The 27,110-nt window shown below is 35.2% G+C and overlaps 2 protein-coding genes across 11 annotated transcripts in view; one reads left to right on the top strand and one right to left on the bottom strand.

The window, feature by feature from the left end:
- Positions 1-27,110, top strand: part of RUNX2 (RUNX family transcription factor 2) — a 358,942-nt gene that overhangs the window by 13,381 nt on the left and 318,451 nt on the right. The gene's annotated exons all lie outside the window — the stretch shown is intronic.
- The window catches only part of SUPT3H (SPT3 homolog, SAGA and STAGA complex component), a 440,959-nt gene that overhangs the window by 403,845 nt on the left and 10,004 nt on the right, over positions 1-27,110 (bottom strand). For all 6 annotated transcript variants that reach the window (XM_060111003.1, XM_060111004.1, XM_060110999.1 and 3 more), the window contains one exon: positions 26,876-26,976. In XM_060111003.1, the coding sequence (XP_059966986.1) occupies positions 26,876-26,976 (101 nt within the window). The remainder of the gene's footprint in view (positions 1-26,875; positions 26,977-27,110) is intronic.

Below are 27,110 nucleotides of genomic sequence, written 5' to 3'. Positions count from 1 at the left end.
ATTAGGAAAACCTTTTTTTATACTTGCCAATATTTTTCCACTAAAGAATGAATAAATTTTATAATTTTTAAAATTTAGTTGACAGTATGCTTTAATGTTTAAAAAGCTTATTTTTCCTGAACCCATACAACAAATTTGGTACTGGAAACAATGCTGGGTTGTTTTTTTCCCCCCATGCATGAAATAGAGTAAATTCCCACAATTAGAAACTATTTTTAAGCGTGAAAATCAGTTTCACAAAAACCGCAGAATCTCATGGAAATATGACAGACCTAGGAAGGGTTTTGGTGTCTTTTAAGTTTAAATCCCAGTCACACCAATTACAAACCATGAGCAAGCTACTTAAGCTCCCTGTGTCTCAATTTCTTCATCCGTAAAAATATTACCACCTACCTGGAATGTTTTCTGTGAAAAGTACGATAACACGTGTAAAGCACTCATACCCAGTCAGAAAAAAATCACCGCAGCTATTACACATAATCAACTTTCCAATTCTTAGATCCTCTTAAAAGACTAAATTTGACTACTTAGTGTGTGGTCCACAGACCAGCAGCAACAGCATCACCTGAAAGTTTGTATAAAAATGCACAACCTCAGGCTCCACCCCAAACTTTCTGAATCAGAATCTGTATTTTCACAAGATCCCCGGGAAAAACAAAATTTGAGAAGCCCTGTTCCAAATAACACTCAATTAAGGACTACCAGCTCCCTGAACTTGTCCACTCCATCTCTGTCCCAGAGTTCTTTCTGATGCTGAGTGAAGAGTACCTCGTAGTTTACTCTTAATTCCTAATTCTGAGAGACTAGCAAGAAACCGATGGAAAGTCTAATCTACTTCCACTTCCAAAACATACTTTTCAAACCTAAAGAGAACTCTCATGTTCACCCCTCAATTAATCCACCGAGCAGGTCCTGTGGTACATAACTCTCTCTTGTGAAACAATGTCTTTAAAAATTCAATAAATTCAAATTTTTTAATAATTGGATAATTACACTTTAAAAATTATTAAGCTGCACAACTGTATTAACTAGGTACCAGGCTATATTTACCCATGTTGTCCACGAAGTCTCACCGCAAACTTCTGAATTCCTTACTGAAAGTTAAAAACACTCTATCTGGCCCATGTTCCTGAGACGGCTCCCCAGTATCCCTGGCAGCACAGAGTTTGTGAGGCACGGCTACTGCTGAGTACAACCTTCTGGCTTCCAGTACTCACCTTCTAGGTGGCTCACAAATCATGTCTTTAAGAACCTATTCTAGAAGCTCAGAGGCCTCAAGCTGAGAGGTATTCGGACTTTCATTTTGAAAACTAATTCCTCTCTTTGATATTTTATACTATTTACTGTTAAGTATTTTACAATTGCAGGTGCCCACTCTTGTCTTTTTTCCATTCCATGACAACTAACTGAATGAAACAGGAAACACAGAAGACAACTGTATATATGAAAAATTGTCAGACAAAATAGCAATTCAAATTTCCTAACTTAGAGTAATAAAAAGTGGCATGAAGTAGTATCACAAAGAAAAAGAACATCTACTAGATTCAGCAGTACACTAATATGATTTAGACTATTACAGAGCTCCTAGAAGTTGACCTCCTCTGAAGGATTTCTTAGACTGCTTTGAACAGAACTTTCAACTTTCTTTTACTTCTTGTACAGCTGAGAACTCCCTCACTTATTCAGCCTAAATTTCCCCTTACCTATATACTTATTCTTGCTCTCTACCCTTATAAAGGACATACCCTTAGTTGCCCATTCAGGTACTGCCTTCTTCTTTCTGTTCTCCTACCTGAACTTTCTTTTCATTCATGTCCACATGAGCACTGCCTTAGATTCCAAACTTCCAGGGAAGGGTCCATATGTGTAGGTTTCCCTTTGAAAATTACCTAGAGTGGTAAAATTTAGGATGGGCGCACCTATAATGATTAAAAGCCCACAGAAAGACAGGCTTACCACAAATTTAAAATTCATTGAAAATTAAGAACAGATAAAAGCATGTCAACTTTTTGGGTAAGGAAGTTGTGTATGAATCAGCATTTTACTCTTGGCTAGGAAGACTTAGAGAAAAAGAAACCTGAATATGAAAGGTGAATTGGCCTTAAAGACAACAAGAGGGGGCTTCCCTGGTGGCGCAGTGGTTGAGAGTCCGCCTGCTGATGCAGGGGACACGGGTTCGTGCCCCGGTCCGGGAAGATCCCACATGCCACGGAGCGGCTAGGCCCGTGAGCCATGGCCACTGAGCCTGCGTGTCCGGAGCCTGTGCTCCACAATGGGAGAGGCCACAACAGTGAGAGGCCCACATACCACAAAAAAAAAAAAAAAAGACAACAAGAGGAATATACTTAGTGGATGGAGAAAGGAAGCTCATTTAAGAAATAAAGAATGATGAGTTAGACAAGGGAGACAATAAAACAAGTGGAAGTTGAGAATTTTTAAATCTGATGTGTAAGGGACTATTTATAAGCAGCGTGGTTTAGTAGTTGCTATATACTATTCTCTAAAGCTGGCTTCACTCTTATGAGTCTAGAAATGTCTCCACTGAACCTAATTGAATCAAAATCAAACAAACTGATTTATGCTAACAAAAGGGCTGTATATTAAAATGTTCCTCATGACCAGTATCCACTTGCTCAGCATATGAATATCTAATAGAAAGGAAACAAACTTAAAAATACAAAGTATGATAGCCAGCCAGGATATCAGAAAGTCAAAGTGAAAAGATTAATTATAGTCACAGGACATAGTCTTAATAAATTATTCCTTTTGATTTCTTTACATGGTTTAGTTTTCTTGTTTTTTTCCAAGCTTCCCACCTCATCCCAACTTTTTTAGTATGATAGGATTTTTAAAGGACTACGCTGCAAGTCAGAGAATTAAGATCTAGTTACAGAGTTATGATGATATAAGACAAAACAGTTTTTCTGAGCTTCAGTTTCATCGCTTACCAGTACTGAACTATATAAAACTCTCTATGGCTTTTCCAAATTCTCTGTCTCTGCCATACTTATTACATTCAGGATAGAAGATTATTTCTAATAGTACTTCCTGGCTAGCAGAAGGCCATCCACAGCAGATATCATGGTAGAAGGCATTTTTTCCCACTGAGACCCTGCATAACCACAATCCTTCTCAATTCTGGTCTTCAGGGAGCCACTAATAAACAATAGGAATTTGCAGAAGTTTTTTTACCATTACATGCCTGAGGGTTTATCCTTGCATTTAAAATTCAGTTTCTTCTTCCTGACTTTCATCTAACCACGCTCATTTCTACTGAATCCTGACATCAATCTTTTATTCTGAGTTTTTGCTTCTGCAGTCCTAGATGCATGTTTTAAGGAGGCATTAGCAGGGCAGTGATTAGAAGCAGAAAGGTAATGAAAAAGATAGATGGAAGAACATCATTCTAGAGCCCTTTAACTTTCCTGCATGGCTTTTAGAAAAATAACCCCCCCTCATGCCTTAGTTTCCCCATCTGTGAAATAGGAGGAAAAATCCACCTACATGCCCTGCCTTGCATGGATGTTTTGAGATTTAAATGAGATAAAATACGTCAAAGCTCAAAAAAAATCTCACTTATATCATATGAAGTCATTAAAATTTAGTACTGTTAAAAAAAAAAAAAAGTTCAAACTTGAATACGCCAAAAAAAAATGCTTGTGCCTTTAAATGGCAATAGGGGATATGGGCTGGCCAGTTTTTTACCAAAGAATAAAACTTTAAAATTTTCAGCAAACCAAGTAGTTTTGAAGACTAAACTTTGTGATACAATATTCATTACAAATTATCTCAGAGTTACTCTGTCTATACATTCCTCTAGCTCAGTGGGTCTCCTCTGAGACCCACTTTTATATAATGTAACCCATCAATAAAATATACATGTAATGACCACCACTGTACATTTGTTTATAAATTATATATATATATGTTACCTTTCTGACACATTATTTACCTTATAAATTATTCATGAAAACAGAAAATTTAAGGCATGAAAAAATATATAAATAGAAGTATTACTATTTTTTCCCTGAACTCTACTTTGACACCACTGCTATAAGCCAGTGGTTTCAAACTTTTTTAAGCTATGGAACGCTCTGTTCCAATACCAAATTTTAAAATGCAAACCAAATCTATAAAACAAATAAAGGCAGAGCTGCTCTGATTAAAGTGGGAATAAGGGAACCAAAACCTGGAGGTCCATGATGAAACACCTACGGTTCCAGAAAGCACAATTTGTAACAACTAATCTTGAGATCAGACTTTCCATTAACCTCTATAAAAATAAATAAATGTGGGGCTTCCCCAGGGGCGCAGTGATTGAGAGTCCGCCTGCCAATGCAGGGGACACGGGTTCGTGCCCCAGTCCAGGAGGATCCCACATGCCGCGGAGCGGCTGGGTGCGTGAGCCATGGCCGCTGGACCTGCGCGTCCGGAGCCTGTGCTCCGCAACGGGAGGGGCCGCAACAGTGAGAGGCCCGCGTACCACAGTAAATAAATAAATAAATAAACAAATAAACAAACAACCAAATAAATAAGTAAATGTGGATGGATCTAGAGACTGTCATACAGAGTGAAGTAAGTCAGAAAGAGAAAAACAAATATCATATATTAATGCAGGTATGTGGAACCTAGAAAAATGGTACAGATGAACCAGTTTGCGGGGCAGAAATTGAGACACAGATGTAGAGAACAAACGTATGGACACCAAGGGGGGAAAGCGGCGGGGGGGGGGGCGCTGCGGGGGATGATGAATTGGGAGATTGGGATTGACATGTATACACTGATGTGTGTAAAATGGATAACTAATAAGAACCTGCTGTGTAAAAAAATAAAGTTCAAAAAAAAAGTACAATAAATAAATAAATAAATAAATGTGCTTTTACTCAATAGTGCTGTTTCCTTAGCTGGAAGTCAAAGATGTTGTAGGAATCAGCTGAATACTCAGGACTATATTTATTGCCGATACACAGTTAAGATTACTGTTGACTATATAATAAAGTGTCCCTCTGCAGGCTTCCAGGGAAGAAAATTTTCTCAGGCCTCAGTACCAATAAATGTTAAACCCTAATAACTATGTGTTATATCATGGACTGTGAATCTAGTTTCTTTTGAGACAGTATAGTATACAATGTTATCTTTCCTATTTTCTAGGAGGCTTAACAGTAAAACTTTTGTCCCAACTAGGCAATCAGAGAGGGACTTTATTATATGCATCTCAGTGCATTTTTTCCACCTGTATTAATTTTGCATCTCCACTCCTTTTAGGTTTAATCTTAATTCTCATTTTTTCTATCCTATTATAAACAATTACGACAAACTCCTCAAATCTTTTTGGAATCAGTTAAGATACAAATGATAAAACTCAACACTCAAACCTGCCACTTGGCACCATCAGCTTCCCATTCCTCCAGGAGGGAAACCTCGGAATTATCTCTGGTAACTGATGCACTAATTCCATCAGCCCCCAATACCTAACAATCTAGCCGCTGCTTTATCACTTATAATCATTTCCTATTCTTCATTCCCACTGCCATTACCACTCACCTCTGACTATTGTAGTAAAACAGGTCTTCCCACAGCCAATCCATTTTACATGCTGCTTACAATCAATCTTTCTTAATCAGTATCACCACATATCACACCTTTATCTTTTCAAACACCTATTAAAGGTTTCCCACTACCTAGAGAAAAGACTACACTCCTTAGTCTGGCATTCAAAGCTTGCCACATTCTGATACCAATCAACAGTTTTGTCTGTTTTTCCTACAATCAAGTTTCTCTCTGGACACATTAAAATTTCTGTCGCACATGCCTCACCTCTGCCTCTGGGTCTTGGGTCATGCTGTTCCCCTTACTTGCAGTGTTCCCTACCTATCCTCACTGCCACACTACCTCCAGATTTCTACAATGCCAAATATTAGCCATCCTTGAAGACAGAGCTCAAATGGCATTATTTTAACAAGCTTTCAAACTCCAAATTGAAAATCCCCTTAACCTCCCTCTGTATTCCAAAACCAGTATATCTAATTTTTCACATATTCATCTCCTATCATTCTCTTTCTACCTGTGTATAAGACTATTTATCTCTCTACTTACACATATATGTAAACATATACAATTCTCCTAGACCAGTGACTCTGAAGCCTTTTTTTTTTTAGCTGTAAAATCCATTTTTCACATAAGATGCTATGAGAAAGCCTAATAAGGAAAATGGACTTTTAAAGGAGCTTTTCTGGTTGCAAGGGAGAAGGGCTGAGAAGATAGCTAGAACTTCACGCTCTCTGCAGACATCTTCACAAAGCACAGAGATACAGCACACCAAACCACACCGTCTGTGAAGACAAGCAGTATACTCACTTTATTCATCTATCTCCCATGTAGGAAGGCAACACTGTGTAAAATCAGAGAGTCCTGGAGTCAAATCATAGCTCTGATGCTTATAAACTATGTTCTCTATGCAAACCCTTAATCTCTCTGAACCTAAATCCTCATCTGTAAAATGGAAATGGTAAAATCTATCTCATGTGATGACCACATGAGATAAGACACATAAAAGTCATACTTCATACCTAAGACATGCATCAGTACAAAAGAATTCCCATTCCCTTTTTCCTCCCCATACTTTCTTTCCACATCATGTAGTCAAATGCCTAGCATATAATATGAATTAAATAATCATTTCTTGAATGAATTAATAAGTGGATGAACAGCTGAATGAACAGTTGTCTAAACAAAACATAAAAAGACTTAGAAAAGGCATTTGATAACAAGTACAGAAAAAAGACATGGTAAAGAAATACTATATTAGAAAAAAGGAAAACACCTTACACATAACTTTTATGGTTAGAAAAGAAAAACAGTGGTACTTTATATATTTAAAAACTGAGACTTTTCAGTAAAAATTTACTACCAAAGAAAGAAGCTAACATGAAAGAATTATTTACACACATCATTTTAAGGCTTATGTGTGAATAATATGATTATCTGGCTAATATCTAAACTCAATTTACATCCAACAGCTTAAAAATAAGAGTTATACTAAATTAAACTATAGTGAACGATCAGCATGCTTTTTTAAATGAATTTTATTTCACTGATCTATGTATGACTGTTATGGAATGGTGTTCTGATTTTCTTTTTAAAATGTGTTTCCTTGTTTCTCAAGTTACAAATGTAAAGTTCTGCAACTGTATTTAAAATCTTTTGGAGGTAGATGTACACAAAAGAAATACCTCAACACAAATCACTATGACATATAATGAACCCAAAAGGAGTAGGCATATATCACTAAAGGCAAGATGTTAAGTTTGATAAAACAAAATCTGACCTTTAATATTTCTGAAAATTGGTTAATAAACATAAAATGTGGCAAGGCTTACAGTCCACAGATTTTTAAACTCTTCTGGCATCCTTGGGGGTCTGTCTACAAAAGCAAAGGAGTATATACATGCTAGAGACAAAAAAAAAAAAAAAAAAAGTCAAATAAACATAATCCCATTGGACTGTGGTTTAAATAGAGGGCTGAAATCTAAACGATTTTTCTGTATTCACAAAACAAACACACAAAACTTCATGCAATGGATAAAAATCAATAAAAGAAAAGTAACAGCATAAAAAAATTAGTGACATTATTAGCATAATACTCTTGAATGGTAAACTACAAGTAAAGATTATATCTTAAAGTTATTTATACTCCTTTAAAAATGAGAAAAACAGCCCAGAAACTAGATTACAAATATTTCTTTTAAAAACTTCACTCCAGGGCTTCCCTGGTGGCGCAGTGGTTGAGAGTCCGCCTGCCGATGCAGGGGACATGGGTTCGTGCCCCGGTCTGGGAAGATCCCACATGCCGCCGAGGGGCTAGGCCCGTGAGCCATGGCCGCTGGGCCTGTGCGTCTGGAGCCTGTGCTCCGCAACGGGAGGGACCACAGCAGTGAGAGGCCCGCATACAGCCAAAAAAACTTCACTCCATCAGAGCAACAAGGTTAAAGAATGATTTACCAAATTTGACTCCCAAAGATGACTATAACAGAATGCTTTTAATCTGACTTCATGAAATATGTGAAACCCCTTCCCCTTCTCACTAACTACATGAAGGCTAAAGTCAATACATTATGAAATGAAACTATTACAAAATTACTAGCATTCCAAAAACAGATGTATATCTCATGTGAACATTGTAGATTTATTTATCAGTAAATAATTTTGTATACAAGGTATGATTACAATTTTTTTAAAATAACGAATGCCTAAATACTGAAATAATCAAACATAACAAAATGTCAAAATGATTATCTCTGAGTGATGAAATTTTTTTCTTCTAGAGATTTCAAAATCTCTCAAAAGTGTTACCTTTACAATGAGAAAAAGTTAACGTTACAGAAATATAAATATGTATGTATGTACAGATGTGTGTATCTGAATATGTATGTTTGTAAATGGCCTACTCTAGTCTAATTTATAGAAACAGCAGGGCTCTGGTGTAAAAATGAGAAAAAGTGAAATATGAAATTAACTCATATAATTTGATAATTTAGAAAATATTCTCAAATCTCCCTAATGTAACATGGCAGTTAAAAGTTCGGATGTAGAGTCAGGAAGACCTAATGAAATCCCAACTCCACCACTTAATAGCTGGGTAACTTTGGAAAAGTTATTTAACTTCTTTAATCTTCAGTTTCTTCATCTAAAATTTGGGAATAATATTATCCAACTAACAGGGCTAGTAAATGAAATCATGGAAAGATGTTAGTGCATAATGCCTATTTAGTGATGGTAGTAGTATTTCCTCTTCCTGTAACTCTTTGTGGAGCCAAAATTCCTACTTATCCTTCAGGCTGCAGCTTAAATGAACTTCCTTAGAGAGGCTTTCCCTAAATTAAGCTCCTATATTCCACTATTTCATAGTGGCCTGTACTTTTCCTTTAATAATCATCAGAATTTATAATTATTTATTTATACAAATGCATCCACGGTGCACAGCATACCATACATACTCAGTAAATTATAAATTAATTAATTTATGAATAAAGATGTTTCAATTTGTAATCTTCCCACTGATACCATTAAAATTTTGTCTCTATATAATCAGTGGGATCTTGATTATAACTGTTATTGACTGTGATATGAATGGGCTATCTAAATTTGAGTTTAGTACTTCTGGGGGCAACTGCATGAGGGAAAGAAAAGAACATCCCATCACTGGTACTTCAGTCTACCTCTACATAATTAGTCACAATGACAGAATCACAGTAACTACATTTTGTCCTTTGATCTTCCATTAATGAGTCTACTAAAAATAAAGGTTAAAAAAATTTTCAAGTTTCTTTGTTGGCTTTTAGCTTACCCACTGAGTTTTCTTTTAATCACCACCTGTTAGAACTGTGATTAAATCAGCTATTTACTGATAAATCAGGGAGCGCTGCCAGGTAACATTAGTGTGCTGGCTCTCAAAGTGTGGTCCCTGGACCATCAATACCAGAATCAACTGAGAATTTACTAGAAATGCAAATTATTGGGTTCACCCTAGATTTACTGAATCAAAAGCCTGGAGGTGAAGTCCAGCAGTCTTAGGGTTTAGCAAGGCTCTGGGGTAATTCTAATGCGCATTGAAGTTTGAGAACCATCACATTAGCAGATTTAGTCTTTATAAGCAATAGGCTGTTTCATCGGTTTTCATCAATTTGCCAGGCTTTATAGTTCATCATTAAACTTCTAATATTGGAGTATAATCTCTAAAATACTCTAAAATCAGCAATAGGACATGTGTCAGAAACATAAGACAGACAACCAAAGAATGACTGTTTAATACACTGTTCTATCCAGATATGCTGTGTAGTCAATTCATGATGTCACTGTTTTCTTTTATTATAAATTAACTCCCTCTACATCTCCTCCTAAAAAGGTCCTTGCTTCAGAACCACTAACTTCGAGTAAAGCTAGAAGGTGACAAAAAATACAAACACTGTTTTCAAAGGTTTTATAAGTCACAGGAAAGAGAAAATGATCTAAGCCAAAAATGTAATTAAAAGTATTACCACTACATGTAAAGATATACACAATTAAGTCAAAGATTCAAGTGGGTTCTAGATTAATCTTTAGAGATACAAAAGGGTTCTAGATTAATCTCTATTTCAGAGATATAATTCATTAATAAATGATAGTAAACTTCCACAACAAGATTGCAAACGTGGCTTAATGATAGGAAAGTTATTAACATAATATAACACATCAGTAGGTCAAGTGTGAAAAAAGCAATCGTCTCAAAGATATCCTTTTGGGCATTTGATAAAACTCAACTCCCCTTCATTTTCTTTTTTAAATCCAGAAATATAAAACTACTTCCTCAAAGTGATTTAAACCATTGTAAACCAAAAGTCAACATCATGCTTACTAGTGAATACAAAAAACATTTCCATTAAAATCAGGAATAAAAAGGTCCATTATCCTCACTCCTAGTTATTAATGTTCTGGAAGTTCTGACTTAAAAGAGAAGCATTATTTGTGGATAATACAATTCTCTACCTAGAAAGCTCAGAAGAATCCACTAAAAAATTAAGCTGATTAAATTTTTTTAATTTAATTTTTTATAGTAGTATTACCACTATATGTAAACATATACAGAATTAAGTCACAGCTTCAAATGCATAAGACTGTAAACTGCAAAAATACAGCTTTAATAAAAAAAAACAACAGAACTTCTGAGAAAAGAGAAATAATAATGGTATTTCTAACAGAACTAGAATGTAAACTTCATGAGATCTGGGGGGGGTTGTTGTTTTATTCACTGGTATATTGCCTAGCAAACAGTAGTAGGCACTCAACAGGCATTTGTTGAATGAATAAATGAAAAGCACTAGCATTTAATAATCCTTTATATCAAATGTGGTGTGCCTACAAGTGACAGTCTCAGACTGTCTATTACAAGTCCACAGTGAGTTAAAGAGTTTGCACCAGAATGTGCATCACTGTGCACATTATTTAATTCCTCTTTTAACACAGGAAAACTGTCTCAACAAAGGAAGCAGAGGACTTTTACAATCCAGCTCAAGCTACTTATCTCAGAAAAGACAATGAGAAACAGTTCACATACTGGCTACACTGGGTGGCACCTCTTTAGACTAAATGTTGGGAGTTGAAATGAGAGGGGAAAAAAAAACAAAAAGAAACTAACTTCAAACCAAAGAATAATTTGTAAAAATAATGTCTGGCTGCTGAAATGTGGTCATAATTAGGTCACTGTGTCTTTTAAAGGAAGCTTATGAAACATGAAAGCAACAAAAAATTTAAGGATAAATTCTTTTTGTCAACCGAATGGCAGGTTCTAATCAGGAAATTCAGACATCCCAGTAGTGTCTAAATGAATGAAGTCTTTATACTTTCAGAGCAGTTTATAATAGATAATCACAGGAATTAAGGCACGTAAAGAAGTTATGCTCTAAGTTAACATAAACACTTCAAGTATATACTTCATTCCTTACTTTAAAGTGGGTCCAATACCGTAGTGTCATCTCAAATATAAAAGTAAAACAAAGAACTGAGCCAGTGCTGGCGGTTTAAAAAATGAGGAACAAGTGAGGAATAGTCAAATTAACACTAATTTATAGCAGACAGGCTCTGCGAAAGTAAACTGGACTGATATTCAGAAGACCAGGTATATAGCCCTGAACCCAAAACTAACCCAAAACACATTCTAGGGCAAATCACCTCATCTCACTGTTCTTCAGTTTCCTCAGGAGTTAATAAAAAGACTCTCAGATTTTCTATTCAGCCAAAGTAACTGATACTACCCGGATTCCTTTGTTTCTGAATAAAGGCAGATAGGTGGTCCTACAAAAATATGCTGAGGTTCAATTCTATCTATCTGTAAAGTCAAACTAATTAAAAGGTATAGACATTTATACAGAGATCTACAATGAACACCTTTCTATTTTCTATATAAATGATTTACACAATCTGATTCAATCCACATAAGAAATCTGAGAGATGTATATGTTTATCTGAATTTTACAAATAGAATTCCCAGCAATATAAAAAAGAGAACTAATGGCACTCACTCAGATTTGTATGACTCCACAACACCATCCTTCCTTCTACAAACCAGCCATGACATATAGCTACAATTTTCTAAGGAAGCAGTAGAGGTTTCAAGTAAATCAAAGACACTCAAAATATAGAATGTTAAGGACTTCCTTGGTGGCGCAGTGGTTAAGAATCCGCCTGCCAATGCAGGGGACACGGGTTTGAGCCTTGGTCCGGGAAGATCCCACATGCCACGGAGCAACTAAGCCCGTGTGCCACAACTACTGAGCCTGTATGCCACAACTACTGCAGCCCGCGCTCCTAGAGCCCGTGCTCCACAACAAGAGAAGCCAATGCAATGAGAAGCCTGCGCACTGCAACAAAGAGTAGCCCCCACTCGCCGCAAGTAGAGAAAGCCCGCGCACAGCAACGAAGACCCAATGCAGCCAAAAATAAATAAATAAATAAATTTTAAAAGGAAAGAAAGCAAAATAGATAGGTGATAAGTGACATAAAAATGTTCTAACCTCTTTTCAGCTTTAGCAACTCCCATGGAGATTATCCTCCTAAATTATACTATCCCATTCTGAACACAACTTCCTATTCATTCTATTAAATTCAGCACCTACTAGGTACCTAACAGGTACCATGTACTGTAAAACAGGAAAATTAAAACAAGCTCTGTACTCATGAAGCTTACAGTGGGGAACAGAAATACACAAGTAAATAGATTCCTGGAATACAGTAAAATAAGGACTTTTGTAAGAGTATACTACAAGGTGCCACGGCACACAGAAAGGAATTAACAAGATTGGACAGGCCAAGGACGTCTTCTTGGAAGATGAAACATCCAAGCTGATATTTTCCATTTTGTTGTATTTTCTAAACCTCCGGTTCTCTTAATTAATCTTCTATTTTACTTAATTTCATATTTCACTGAACTCTCCAAACCCTTCTCCTTCTCCCATTTTTCTACAAATTGGTCAACTCCTTCATGCCTTTCTATTCCATCCCTCCGCACCAGCCTAGGCTCAGTGATCAGAGATTCAAACACCTCGAATTTCAATATTCTTCTGTTACATCTGCCCTTCAAATCCCTAAATCAACCCAATCATCTTTCTTTTCCAGTCCTATGCCCAGCAGTTGAGCACTGCTATAGAAAATTATACAACCTTGCTATTAGAGCCCTTTTATAAGCTCTGCAGAGCCCTTGACAAATTAGGTAACACTAAGCATATTCCTAATTAGCTTTCTCTCCCTAACTCCACTGTTGCCATTACAAACCTTCACCACTCTCAAGCTTCCCTACCTCCCATCCTTGCCAAACCCAGCCAGTGGCCTTGCCTGCTTCTTCAAAATGGTATGAATGATAATTATGCGTAGCTGAAAATATTACTTCAGGCTATTTTTTATGGGTAAAAAAAAAATTTGTGTGTACTGAACTAACCCAGAAACCTAACATGCTTAACATGGTTTCATTGTGAAAACAGATTCAGTCCCAAACAAAGGACTTAAAAATAAACTCTGACCTGCTACCTGACAATTTCAGATACTAAAAATACAGCCAAAAACCGAAAGTAATAAGTAAACTCAACTCTCAAAATTGATATTAAGCTTATGCACCAAAGATCAAGTAACTTTTCTCAGAAGAGAAAGTGTATCAGGCTTTCCTAGAGTATGATTTCTTATTTTAGATACAAATCTAATAAATTTAATTTCTAGTCTATAGTAGGCTGGAAGCTGCATGCAAAAGGTGGGGGAGGTGAAACACTGCCAGAGCATGGCACAAGAACAGCAATAAAATTAGCAGATGTAAACAAGAGAGAAAACATAAAACTCTACCAAAAAAAATTATAAATTCAAAGAGCATAGCAAAGTAGGACTATTTATCATAGAAGCAAACTACACTTCATGCCTCTATGGTACCCTAGGGCACCACTATAGTACAAGTAGATTGCAACACCTGATATTTACAATGAAATTTCAGTTAAAAAAAGATTAAACTGTACCTGGTATTCCATTTATACATAGTCATAAATGTGCTACAATAAACTTACTATAGAAATATTTTCATTAAGATGGTCAAAATAAGATCCATTTCATCACTTAGATTAACTCATGTATTTATAAATATATTAAATGTTTATTCTCTATGATATATATGGCATGGATGCCCTTGTATTTAATTCTATTAGTCAGAATACAGATTTACATCCCTATAAAAAAATTAAGCTGTCTTTTGTTACTAGTCATGCTCTCCATTCAAAAATAAGACAATAACTGCACGATTTAAAAACTGAGGAGATAGTTTGGCTGATTTTTACATACTGCAGGCACAGCACAATTCTACATTCAAGCAAGAAAAACAAATACTAAAGAAAACTGAGAAGTTCTTCAGCATCTCTAATCACACACTAGTTAACCAAGTCACTCATTAGTCAGTTTCTATCCAGTGTTGTTTCAAATAAGCTTTCTAAAAGTAAAATTATTTTATTAATCAACTTTAAAAGTAAAATGAATCACATAGACCAATGTCTGAAATTTGAGTATACAGCAGAAAGCATAAAAAGAAAAGAAAAATGAAACTGCTTAAAATTTGCACTTAGAATTTGCTTTGGAACTTGATAAAATGATTCCTTAAAATTCATCTGGAAGAATAAAAATAGGAAAAGAGACAAGAAATATTTTAAAAAGAAAAGTTATGCAGGTGACCCTGAACTGTAATACCAAATATTAAAACATATTAAGAAGCTATAATAACTAAAGTAATGTAGTACTGGCAAAGGAATAGACAATTCAGTGGACAAAGCAGAAAACTCAAAAATAATAATTTATTATCTGATAAAGGTAGCATTTCAATTCTGAGAGAAAAGGGAGGTTTATATAATTTGTCGTGGTGAGACCACTGGCAAACCAACTTAAAGTAAAATTGTTTTAACTTAGAACCCTCCCTGGCACAATACAACAAAATAATGGATTAAATATTAAACTGTAGAAACTAAAAGCCTGAAATATAAGAAGTACATGATGATTTGTACGAAAGTTGAGGGTAGGACTTTCTGTCAAAGTGGAAGTAATAAAGTACAAGGCTGATTTAACTACATTAAAAATGAAAACAAACATATCAAAAAGAAATAAACCTTAAGGAAACCAAATGATGAAGGGTATGGGGGATTGTGGGGAGACTGCCATATATGATCAATAAAGGCTCAGTGCCTTTAATATATTAAAAGCCCTTAATAAACAATGGGAAAAAACAAGAACTCAGTAAAATTGTGCTAAGAATATGAACATACACCCACAAATGAAGAAATATAAATGGCCAAAATATTTTCAAACTCATTAGTCAAAAGAAAGCTGTAATGTAAAATAGTTAGAGAAAAGCACAATGTTTCTACTGTTAAAATGTCAGAGAGAGGTGGAGGGGGGTACTCTCATAATTATTGATAGAAATGTAAAAATCTAACTTTCTTGGAGGAAAAATTAGGAAGTTACTATCAAAAAAGCTTTTAGACTTTTAGACTTCAGTAAGTCACATACACACACACCCAAAATATAAGCATCTCTTGGTAAAAGATTACAGATAGCTTTTATTTTCTTCTTGCTGCTTATCTGTGTGAGGACCTTATTACCTCTTCTGACTTAAGTAACTCATTTAGAAGTTGCCTCAGTTTCCTTGAAAAATAAAGGCCTCCCTTCTTTATTTAGGCTCCAGAGTTCATCAAACAGTAACTCATCTACAAAATGCTAGAAAAAGTTGATGCTAAAATGGCACTTGATAAAATATCTATTCCTGATAAAGTCTTTAAAAAACTTAGTCATCCATATTCTTGGGTGTAGAGAAATACTGTTTGATTCCACTTATACGAGGTACCTAGAATAGTCAAATTCATAGTCAGAAAGTACACTGGTAGATGCCAGGGGCTGGGGATGGGGGGAGTGGGGGGAATGGGGAGTTAGTGTTTAAAGGGGACAAAGTTTCAGTTTAGGAAGGTGAAAAATTTGGGAGATGGATGATGGTGAGTGTTGCACAACAATGCGAATGTACTTAGTGCCCCCGAACTATACAGTTAAATATGCTTAAAATAGTATGTTTTATATTATGTGACTTTTACCAAAATAAAAAAAAATTAAAAAAAAATAAGAGTGAACCCCCCACCCCCCAAAAAAAAATACTAGAAAAACTTTAAATTAAATACATCCGGGCTTCCCTGGTGGCGCAGTGGTTGAGAGTCCGCCTGTCGAAGCAGGGGACACGGGTTCGTGCCCCGGTCCGGGAGGATCCCACATGCTGTGGAGCAGCTGGGCCTGTGAGCCATGGCCGCGGGGCCTGCGCATCCGGAGCCTGTGCTCCGCAACTGGGAGAGGTCACAACAGTGAGAGGCCTGCGTACCGCCAAAAAAAAAAAAAAAAAATACATCCTCCCTCCCTTCCTCCTTCCCTCCCCCCCCCTCACATGTTGGTATGCAGAGATCTCCTGGTGCATTTTTTTTTTTACACCAAACATAAAAGAATGTCTACAGAATGGTACTCCACGTGTAAAAAGGAAAAAATAAGTGTATATTCATTATGTGCTTATAATGTGGATAAAGAAAGTCAGAAAGAATACCCAAGAAAGAATAAAAGTTACTTAAAGGGAAGAAATCAGGCAACAGGAATAGGAAAACTTTTTACTGTATAACTATCCTTAAATTACTACCAATTAAAAACTAAGCTAAAACAATTCTTTCATGATAATATATATTTTAAATATGTATAAATTAAAGGATTATGTATAAATATAAATTTATTTATATATAAATAATACATATCATATACATGTGACATTACTCAATATTGGCAAGGCATACATACACTATTGGTAGGATTATAATTCATTAAAGCCTTTATGGAAGGTCACCAAAAACCTTAAAGGAGGGACTCCCCTGGTGGTCCAGTGGTTAAAAATCTGCCTTCCCATGCAGGCGACTTGGGTTCGATCCCTGGTCAGGGAACTGAGATCCCACATGCAGAGGGGTAACTAAGCCCGCAAGCAGCTGTGGAGGATCCCACGTGCCACAACAAAGATCCCACGTGCCGGGACTAAGACCCAACGCAGCCAAAAATAAAATAAATAAATAAATATTTTTTTTAAAAAAGAAACTTAAAGGAATTATTCCTAATGAAATATCCAGTCACATGCTCAAAGATATAGATACAGAGGAAGAGAAAGGGGGGGCAGAGAGTAGGGCAGGAAGGAAAGAGAAGGGGAAGAAAGGGAGGAGAGAGATCTATACCTGTAAGTAAAGGAAGTTCATTACAATCTTATCTATAAAACTGAAAAATTAGAAATAACCTAATGTATCAATACTTAACAAGACTGCTTAAAGACATCATAATGGAATACAAACTATTGTAGCTACAAAGATAATGCCAAATATTTATCAAAATGGAAAGGGCCTATGATATTATATAATAAGTAAAAACCCAAGTTACACAACAGCAGCTATAATATGGGATTTTAGCATTTATTTTTTATGTGCATTAGAAAGGAAGTGGAAAGATAAATAGCAAAGCATTAACAGTGCTTTAATTCAGCAAGTTTTAAGTGTTCTTTATTATCTTTCTGTATTTTCTTTTCAGAAAATAACATGAACTGCTTCTAAAATATAAAAAAATACTCCATTTTGAAAAAAATATTGATATAATAATTCCCCTACTCATAACATTTGCATGGTTTGTGATTTTTTTTTAGAGGGGGCAGGTATTTTGTTCTTTTTTTTTTTTTTTTTTTTTTTTTTTTTTTGGCTGCATTGGGTCTTTGCTGCACACGGGCTTTCTCTAGTTGCAGCGAGCAGGGGCTACTCTTTGTTGCAGTGCCCAGGCTTCTCACTGTGGTGGCTTCCCTTGTTGCGGAGCACGGGCTCTAGGTGCAGGCTTCAGTAGTTGTGACACGTGGGCTCAGTATTTGCGGCACATGTGTTTAGTTGCTCTGTGGCAAGTGGATCTTCCCAGACCAGGGCTCGAACCCAGGTCCCCTGCATTGGCAGGCGGATTCTTAACCACTGTGCCAACAGGGAAGCCTGGTATTTTGTTCCTTTTTTTTTTTTTTTTTTTTTTTTTTTGGTGGTATGTGGGCCTCTCACTGTTGTGGCCTCTCCCGTTGCGGAGCACAGGCTCCGGACGCGCAGGCTCAATGGCCATGGCTCACGGGCCCAGCTGCTTCGCGGCATGTGGGATCCTCCCGGACCGGGGCACGAACCCATGTCCCCTGCATTGGCAGGCGGACTCTCAACCACTGCGCCATCAGGGAAGCCCCTGGTATTTTGTTCTTAACATTATGAAATCCACCAATACAAAAGTGAACCAAATCTTCTGGCTCCAAATCTACAATCCTTTCCATTGTACCATGTTATCTTAATCACTCACTTATATGTGGTATTACTGTCCTTAATTTATCCTTTAAAATATTTATATTTTATTACAAAGTCTAGATAAGTGAAGTTTTATTGTATATTTAAAACAAATGTTATCTCTGCTCACATCCTTCTAAAAGATTAGAGACATAAAGGATGCTGATAATCCCAAATTCTAGGTTGCAAGAGGCAAAATTAAAAACTACAAACAGTATTTGACTTAGAAATGGGTTGTACTCCAAGTTCGACTGTTTGGAAGTAATTCCACACAAAAAGAATGTTATTTTTGTTGTAGAAATAAGTACTAATTGACTGTCAGGCCAGTCCAAAAAGTTTAACCCACAATTGGCAGAAACATATTACTAGTATATTGTTATCCCTATTAAACACACATTACCAACTCACATAATCTAGGAATAGGTAGAAAGCCACAAAAGGTTAGTAACACTCAAAAACTGGTCATAACATGGTTCTTTCAAGACAGAGAAACAGGAAGAAAGCAGTTATTCAAAGATAACAGGTTAAGGATTATTTCTCACTACTCTTCCCCAGAACTGGGGTTTGTGACTCTATTTATTCTGTCCTGGGAAAAAATGTTATGCCAGTTAGAAAACCTAATTACTACAGTATTTTTAAAAAGGCATATGGTGTTTTACTTGAGATTGTTTAAATGTCTATGCAGAGATGTCAAAAAAAAAAGAAAAATTTGCAAAAGGTGACATACTCATACCAATATATATACCAATATATACTTTTGTGATGTATTTTAAATATGCTAAAAATATGCACACACATACATAGGTATGCTGACATATTAAAACACACCACAGAATAAGTCAATTCCCATTTCTTTGGAGGTAATATAAAACTGCACATGTCTCACATCTAGAGAGAATCAGAACAGTGCCTCTGTAAACTTAAAAACAGCCATGGATCCTCTGACTCAACAGAGTCAAGATCAAAAAGATCCATTCCTCTATATTAAGAATCTACTATTCTTTTATAAAATCACACCTTTTTAATTTTAAGAGTTTACATTCTGTATCAACAGAATTTATTGTAAGGAAGAAAGCACATAATCATAGATAACAAATTTTAATTTCCTACCCAAAATTACTAACCACTTTCTGATATATTTTCAGTATTGAAGAATCCATTTTTATCGAGTAACTTTTTCGAAGATTAATTTTGACCTATATACATTTAAAAATAAGTTTTCAAAATCTCAGCATATTAAAAATAAAAATAAAAACAATGAATTGACAAAATGCTATGTAACATACTGCTAACTTATAGCTACCAGTAAATTTTGCAAATCTAGCTACATGAAAACGAGTGCCCAAAACTTACAACGCTGTTACATATTCAGTTACACAACTGTCATGATAATCAAGTGCAATACAATATACCCAGAGCTATAGTCACAGGATTTTCAGAAGGACTAAGTATAAATATAGTAAGTAAATTCACAAAAGAGCATTTTTAAGAAACACACTTCAATATTATCCAGACTGCCTACAAAATGGAACACGAATGTAATATTAAACCTCCCAATCAAATCTGATCGGCCAAAGTAACCAAAAATTAACAGCCCCAATCACTAAAGAACTGCAAGACAATGACAATCCAAAATAAGAGGGAGAAGTAAAAAGTAAATGGATGACAGTGTTAAGAGTAAATACAGAATAAAATCATGTAACATGTAAAATGTATTTTCCCAATTTCAATAAAAATATAAGCATACCAGAAAAGAAGTATTCTGTGTACTTTCCATATTTCTTCTGTGTTGTCCAATATGGTAGCCATGTGCTACATGTAGCTATTTAAATTGATTAAAATAAAACGCGAAATTCAGTTGCTCAGTTACCTAGCTCATTTAATGTACTCAGAAGGTACATGTGGTTCGTGGCTATCACACTGGAGAGCACAGAAATAGAAATTTTCATTACTATAGAAAGTTCTACCGGGCAGCATGCTGTAACAGACAAATCAATTTTTTCTCTATAATTATAAAAATTATTCCCATAAAACTGCAAACATTTCCCCCTGCACCTGAAACATTTTTATAACTTCCTAAATCAGTATGTTGATGATTATAATTATTCTTTTAAATACAATGATAAATGCTAACAGGACAGTGTTTACTAGACGCCGGGAACAATACTATGTGCTTCGACTCTATATACCTCACTTAATCTTCATATAAACCCTATGAGGTAGATACAAGTCCACAATGCCTTATCTGAAACATGTATTTCACAATTCGGAAGTTTTCAGATTTAGAAAGTTAATACTAGGAACTTCCCTGGTGGCACAGTGATTAAGAATCCGCCTGCCAATGCAGGGGACGTGGGTTCGAGCCATGGTCCGGGAAGATCCCACATGCCGCAGAGCAACTAAGCCCGTGTGCCAAAACTACTGAGCCTGTGTGGCTAGAGCCTGTGCTCCACAGCAAGAGAAGCCACCCAATGAGAAGCCCACGCACTGCAGCAAAGAGTAGCCCTCATTCACCACAACTACAGAAAGCCTGTGCACAGCAATGAAGACCCAACGCAGCCATAGATAGAACTGGGAATACATTCTTTCACATAAATAAATAAATAAATAAATAAATTTTTTAAAAAAAAGAAAGTTAATACTACACAAAAACCATATGCTACATAACACCCTCAGCAGGGTCTAGGGAAGCAATCAGGAATACAGAAGAATGTATGAATATTAACACCAAAGATAAGTGAAGTCAATAAATAACCGCATATCAGTTAGGTCCTGGTTCTGCCATCAAACTAGTTCAGAACAGATATTCCCATTGACCAGTGTAATAACTTGCATTTATACAATACTAGAATTTTAGAATGACAAATCCATGAATTTTTACCTATTTTCCCCACATAACTAAGGATTTTCAACACAGAATTATTAAAATGACTCTCCCTGAATTTCAAGAATTCATTTCTAAGACTGAACAAAATGTTCTTCCCTCTTGTAATTACATATCCTAAAATAAAAGGCCTAGGTATCTTCTTTTCATGAAACAATGATAGAGATATTTAATATAAATTCAAAATTGTATTTTGTCACATTTATAAAATGATACATTCTTTCAATGCAAGCACTTAATTCAGTTGGATATAGCAACTTAAATATTACCTTGTTTCATTTCTGAAAGGAAAAAAGTATAAACAACCTTCAGTTACACAGTGCTTCTATGTTCTCAATTAACTTTTGCACATTTTCTCACTTTCAGGAAAGATTGTGACCAATTTTATAACTTGGAAATCTTCATTATTATTATACTTATAAACCAGTGCATATCTTAAAATATTCCAAATAGATACAGTTCACAAAAAGTACAAGGATAAGTTTATCCACATATTTTAATGTAATTTAAATGTCAGGAATTAAGATAAATTTTTAATAATGACAAAATATAAAAGTAGGATAGACATTTAAAATATTCAACAATATGGCCAAGTTTATATCCAAAATTATGAACCATCACAAATATAAGCATCCAATAAGGAGTATATTAGGATTCAATTTCTATGAAAAATTATACTTTCTCTTGGTTACCGATATGGCCTTGCTTAAAAAGATTTGGTGGTTAGGAATAGGAAATTGAAATAAATGCTATGATAATATGAAAATAGCACCTTAATCCAATATTTATTATAAAAATTAGACCTCATCACAAATAACAGTAATTAACTGAACAATTATTCATCTTTCCCATTATTACCTCATTACACCACACTAGTCATACACAAGTTGGTAAAAGTTCATTTGTAAACTAAATTTTATAAATCAAAATAAGTTTTATTGGTTGAAATGTAGTTTAGCGTAATTTGTCAAGAGCATGGACTCCGGAGTTAGGCTTCCTGGTTCAAATCAAGGTTTTACCACTTGCTGTAATGGCAATTTTTGGTCTTAGGAACCTCTGGGTCTCAGTTTCCCCATCTATAAAAGGGACTAAGAGTATCCTCACAGGGCTGTGGGAGGAGTAAATGAAATGGTATGTGGAAGTACTCAGGAGAATGCCTGGTACACATAAGAGCATTCGCTATTATCACTGGCATTATTAAAGCATCTCCAAAACTATAATATATTAATGTTAGCACTTTTTACCATTAAGAGTTTCTTTCCTCCAGTTTCCTGAAAACCTTAAATGCACCAGGGAAACTCAATGTTTGAAGGAACCCTGTGGCAGTTTAATAAACATCTATTACTAATTGATTCATTTATATATTAGGTCCCTTTAAAGTCAGATTAAGGTAAGGATAGAACTGGGAATACATTCTTTCACAGCACATAACTTCATAATGTTAAATAACAGCCAAATGATACCATTTCACGTATACAACTATGTCCTACTCTAGTGTAGCAATGAATAAATGGTTGTTGCTATTTATCTCAAAAATTCCCAAGAGAAGCGAATCTTACTGAGAAAATTATTAGTTCAGTTTTGGATATACTAAGTTTGAGGTGCTAACAGAATACTTAAGGGACGTTCAGGAAGCAGTCAAAAGTACAGACCTAAAGTGAGGAAGCTTACACTCAGAAGTTCACCACTCCCTCCTCTGTATTACCATGGAATTTTTCACGTCCTATCACATGACAATTTTTAGTCTCCACAACCATTCTCTACTGCTAGACTATCTTGAAGGCATTTAGGTCCTGCTATATAAGGGCTTAATAATGTTGATTTTTTTTAATGCAAAACTTGCAGAATAGTACAACTAAGAGAGTGAGTTTTATTGTTTATAATAAACTCTGATTTAGAAATTTTTTTTTCAATCTGTGGATTTTAAATAAGGATGAAATTTTCATTTGGAAGTATTCTTATAAAATATAAGTAGCATACAAACAAAAATCCTTTTTTTTTTTTAATTTGGTCACATGAGAATTACTAAACGCTACCAAGCAGTGAAACCTGACATTATCACCAGGCCTATAAACCTGCAAAAGTACAATATAACGAGGCAAAGAAATTTATAAATGAGTAAAATAAGGAAAAGAAAGTCCAGTGAAGATTCCTTGAAGTGAGTTTAAATTAATTTAAATTCTTAAGAAGTCTGTCAAAATACCTGCAACGTAGATTGAAAAGATTTCACTTTCTAATTTACAGGCTACTTGAGTTCAATAACTTAAAAATGAAAAGACTCTGGACCCTTTCAGCACATGTTATTCTAAGAGCTGTGATAAGGAGCATGTAGCAAACGTGCTCAGTTACATGCACTAGGTAAGAGAAAGATGCTGTCATCCGCAACCCACCAGCAACTGTCTGACCACCAATCCTTTAGTTTAAAATTTGTAGAAGCATTTCCTAGAGAATGCTGCAGTCGTAGTATTTCTCACCCAAACTTAAAATGTGGTCAGTCCCATCAAGGTTCTAATAGGAGAACAAACCGGCTGCCAGTTCTATATTTAATAGCAGATTCTGACAATTCCATTTGTGCCTGACAACTAGATGCCTTTCAGTGAAGCCATTCCCTGGAACTGACACTACAATACTGTTACTTATTTAGCGGGCATGGAGCCAAGAAAAACCAGCTCATTAGTGGTGAATAAGTAGGGAAGACAGTAGCCAGAGGATTAAAAAACACCAATATACCACACAAACAGGCTTAGAAGAACTGTGAAAATGCAGGAGAAAAAAAGTAGAGATCACAGAATGAAATTCCTACAACACAAAATTAACACAGAGACTTAAGTCTGCACTTTCTCATTTAAAATCATATAAGCAAGGATCAAATGCATATTGATTCTAATTTTACATAATCAAAAGCCTGAAAACCTCATGTCAATAGAAAATATTGGTAGATTAAAAAAAGGACTCCCCTAATCTTGGCCCTATTTTCCTGTTCTATGAAGCAATTCATAAGAAGAAAAAATAACTTCAGACTATAAATGATGAATGTATAACTATTAGGAGTGGCCTCTCTATGAGGTCTGAAATAGAAGGAAAATGTACATTTCTTCCAAAGCTGTGGCCAACAATAACTTTCGCATTCTGAATCTAGCTTAAGCACATTAGTTGGGAAGATGTTTTCAAAAGTATTTCATAAGAAAGTGCTGAATTTAGCTTTTATTTTATTTTTTTCTGTTTTCTTAAGTGGCCTGCAGTCTATCCAATGCACTAAGTAGAACCTCTCCTAAGTATAAATGACAAAAGGAAATACAGCTTTCTTCTTATAGAGAGCTGTTTCTATAGATCAGGGGTCAGCAAACTTTCTGTAAAGGGCATATAGTAAATATTGTCAGCTTTACAGGCCATATGGTGTCAGTCACAAATACTCAACTCTGCCATGTAGCATGAAAGCAGCAATAGATAACAGATAAATAATGAGTGTGGTCCAATAAAATCTTATTTTCAGAAACAAGGAGCCAGTCTATGGCCACAGTTTGCTGACCTCTGCTATAAAGCCTGTTTTTTTACCTACTAATAAATATGTTGTTTTAATAAATAACACCAAATTTGAAATATGATGTCTGGGATTTGCTTTAAAATATTTCATTAAAAAAAAAAGTGAAGAGCAGAGAGAAAGGTTAAAGGAGACTGGCAAGGGGCTTCCCTGGTGGCACAGTGGTTAAGAATCCGCCTGCCAATGCAGGGGACACAGGTTCGAGCCCTGGTCCAGGAAGATCCCACATGCCGCAGAGCAACTAAGCCCGTGCACCACAACTACTGAGCCTGCGCTCTAGAGCCCGCGGGCCACAACTACTGAAGCCCGCTCACCACAACTACTGAAGCCTGTGCACCTAGAGCCCGTGCTCCCAACACGAGAAGCCACCGCAATGAGAAGCCCACACACTGCTACAAAGAGTAGTCCCTGCTCGACACAACTTGAGAAAGCCCGCGTGCAGCAACGAAGACCAAATGCGGCCAAAAATAAAATAAATTAATTAAAAAAAAAAAGAAGACTGGCAAAACACAATTAGCGTTAGTCTGATGATGGATGCATGGAGTCCATTATACTATTACAATAATTTTATGAGTTTGAAATTTTCAAAATTAAAAGTTTTTAAAAATACAAGGTAGATCAATGAATTGGCTCTACAGGAAAATTAATTTCCTCACTTTACTATAAACATTCTAAAACATATCTAGTATTTTTAAACATAATCAACATAGTACAACATAAAATTTTAACATAAAGCTACTAACCACAGCTAAAAAATTTAAACATACAAAAGTGTATACAAGCATAAACCCTTAACATTTTCCATAATTTAACAGACAGCCACACCTCATACAACTCCTAAATTAACACATTTTATTAGTCTCATCTTAGCTAACAAAATGTGTTAACAATTTTTGGTTTTAGAATATAATTATTTTATAGGGTATATATCAATTAACATCATAGGCTTATTATTTTTTCAAATAAATTAGTAAATAAGTTTTATTTCTCAGTTTTAAACTCTAAGCAATAAATATGAATAGAAACAATTCACATAAACAAACGCTGCTTAAGGTCTTCAATAATTAAGAGTATAATGGGATCCCGAGGCCAAAGTTTGAGAACCTGTGACCTGAACGTTTTTGATGCTGTTTAAAGTATGTTTACCAAGCAACCATTAGATATATGCTCAAACTCATTTTTCCTTTGAACAATAATCATCACAAAGTGGAGTTAATCCACTATGAACGCTATCAATATACACCCATTTAAACCTTCAACAGAAACATTCTTTTAAAATTGCTGGGTATGTCATGAATAATGTATCCATAGGAAAAGAAGAGCTCTAATGTGTTGTCCCCCTTATGCAGAAAACTGTCTCCTGGACCAATAATAAAGAAAAACTAATATGCGCCAGCAGACATTTCTAATAAATATGCTACCTCTCATCAAATCAAGATATGCAGTCTCACTCAGTGAAAGAAGCCAGAAATCAAGCTGAAAAAAGCTTTAGGAAAGAAATGTTAATGACTATGCAATTTCTCAAAAACTAAATAAATGTGTTTTTTAAATGTCCTAAGTTTTTTCTCAAGTTCTCAAACACAGTGATTTCAAATATTATCAAAACTGAAAACTAAATTAGGCTCACAGAATTATTATGACTGACACTTGAGAAAAACTGAGAACTCTGTGAAAATATTTCCAACTATCCAAGAATATAATCAATGTCAAAATTTTCTAAATCTAAAACTAAAATAGCAATAAGCAATCCATAACACAGATTTGGGCAGATAATAATCAGAGCACAAATGTCTACATGAGCATTCATTCTTTTATGAAGATGAACCAATACTTACTTTTTGAATACAGTATCACTGTAGCATTTTTAACCAATTTGTCCCTTCCATATACAGCTACTTAAAATGTTATCAGACTACTTCATTTTTACTTAAGTACAAATTTCCAAGTTAAGTTTTATAAATCTCGTTATTTCTATTGTCTTTTATCAACATGAATAAACTTAAAATAGTAATAACTGAGATACAGAGCCATACTTACATCATACTTTGCAATTCTGCTGCAAAGCTTACAGACTTCCCTGTACTTCTTCCACTACTTGACGTGGCAGTAGACATTGGGCTGGCTGCAGTGTTATTCATCTAAATAAAAAAGAGAACTCAGCTTACAAAATGTATTTAGCTATAAGTAAATGCATGGAAAACAGAAGCGATTGTAAGTTACTTCAAAAAGTATAGAAATTTTTAAAATTCTGATTTGTTTTATGTAAATCTGA

The sequence above is a fragment of the Mesoplodon densirostris genome, chromosome 10 (assembly GCF_025265405.1).
Source record: "Mesoplodon densirostris isolate mMesDen1 chromosome 10, mMesDen1 primary haplotype, whole genome shotgun sequence".
In the NCBI taxonomy this organism is placed as follows: Eukaryota; Metazoa; Chordata; class Mammalia; order Artiodactyla; family Ziphiidae; genus Mesoplodon; species Mesoplodon densirostris.
The sequence above is the reverse complement of the archived record's forward strand: the minus strand, read 5'-3'. Positions and strand labels throughout refer to the sequence as shown.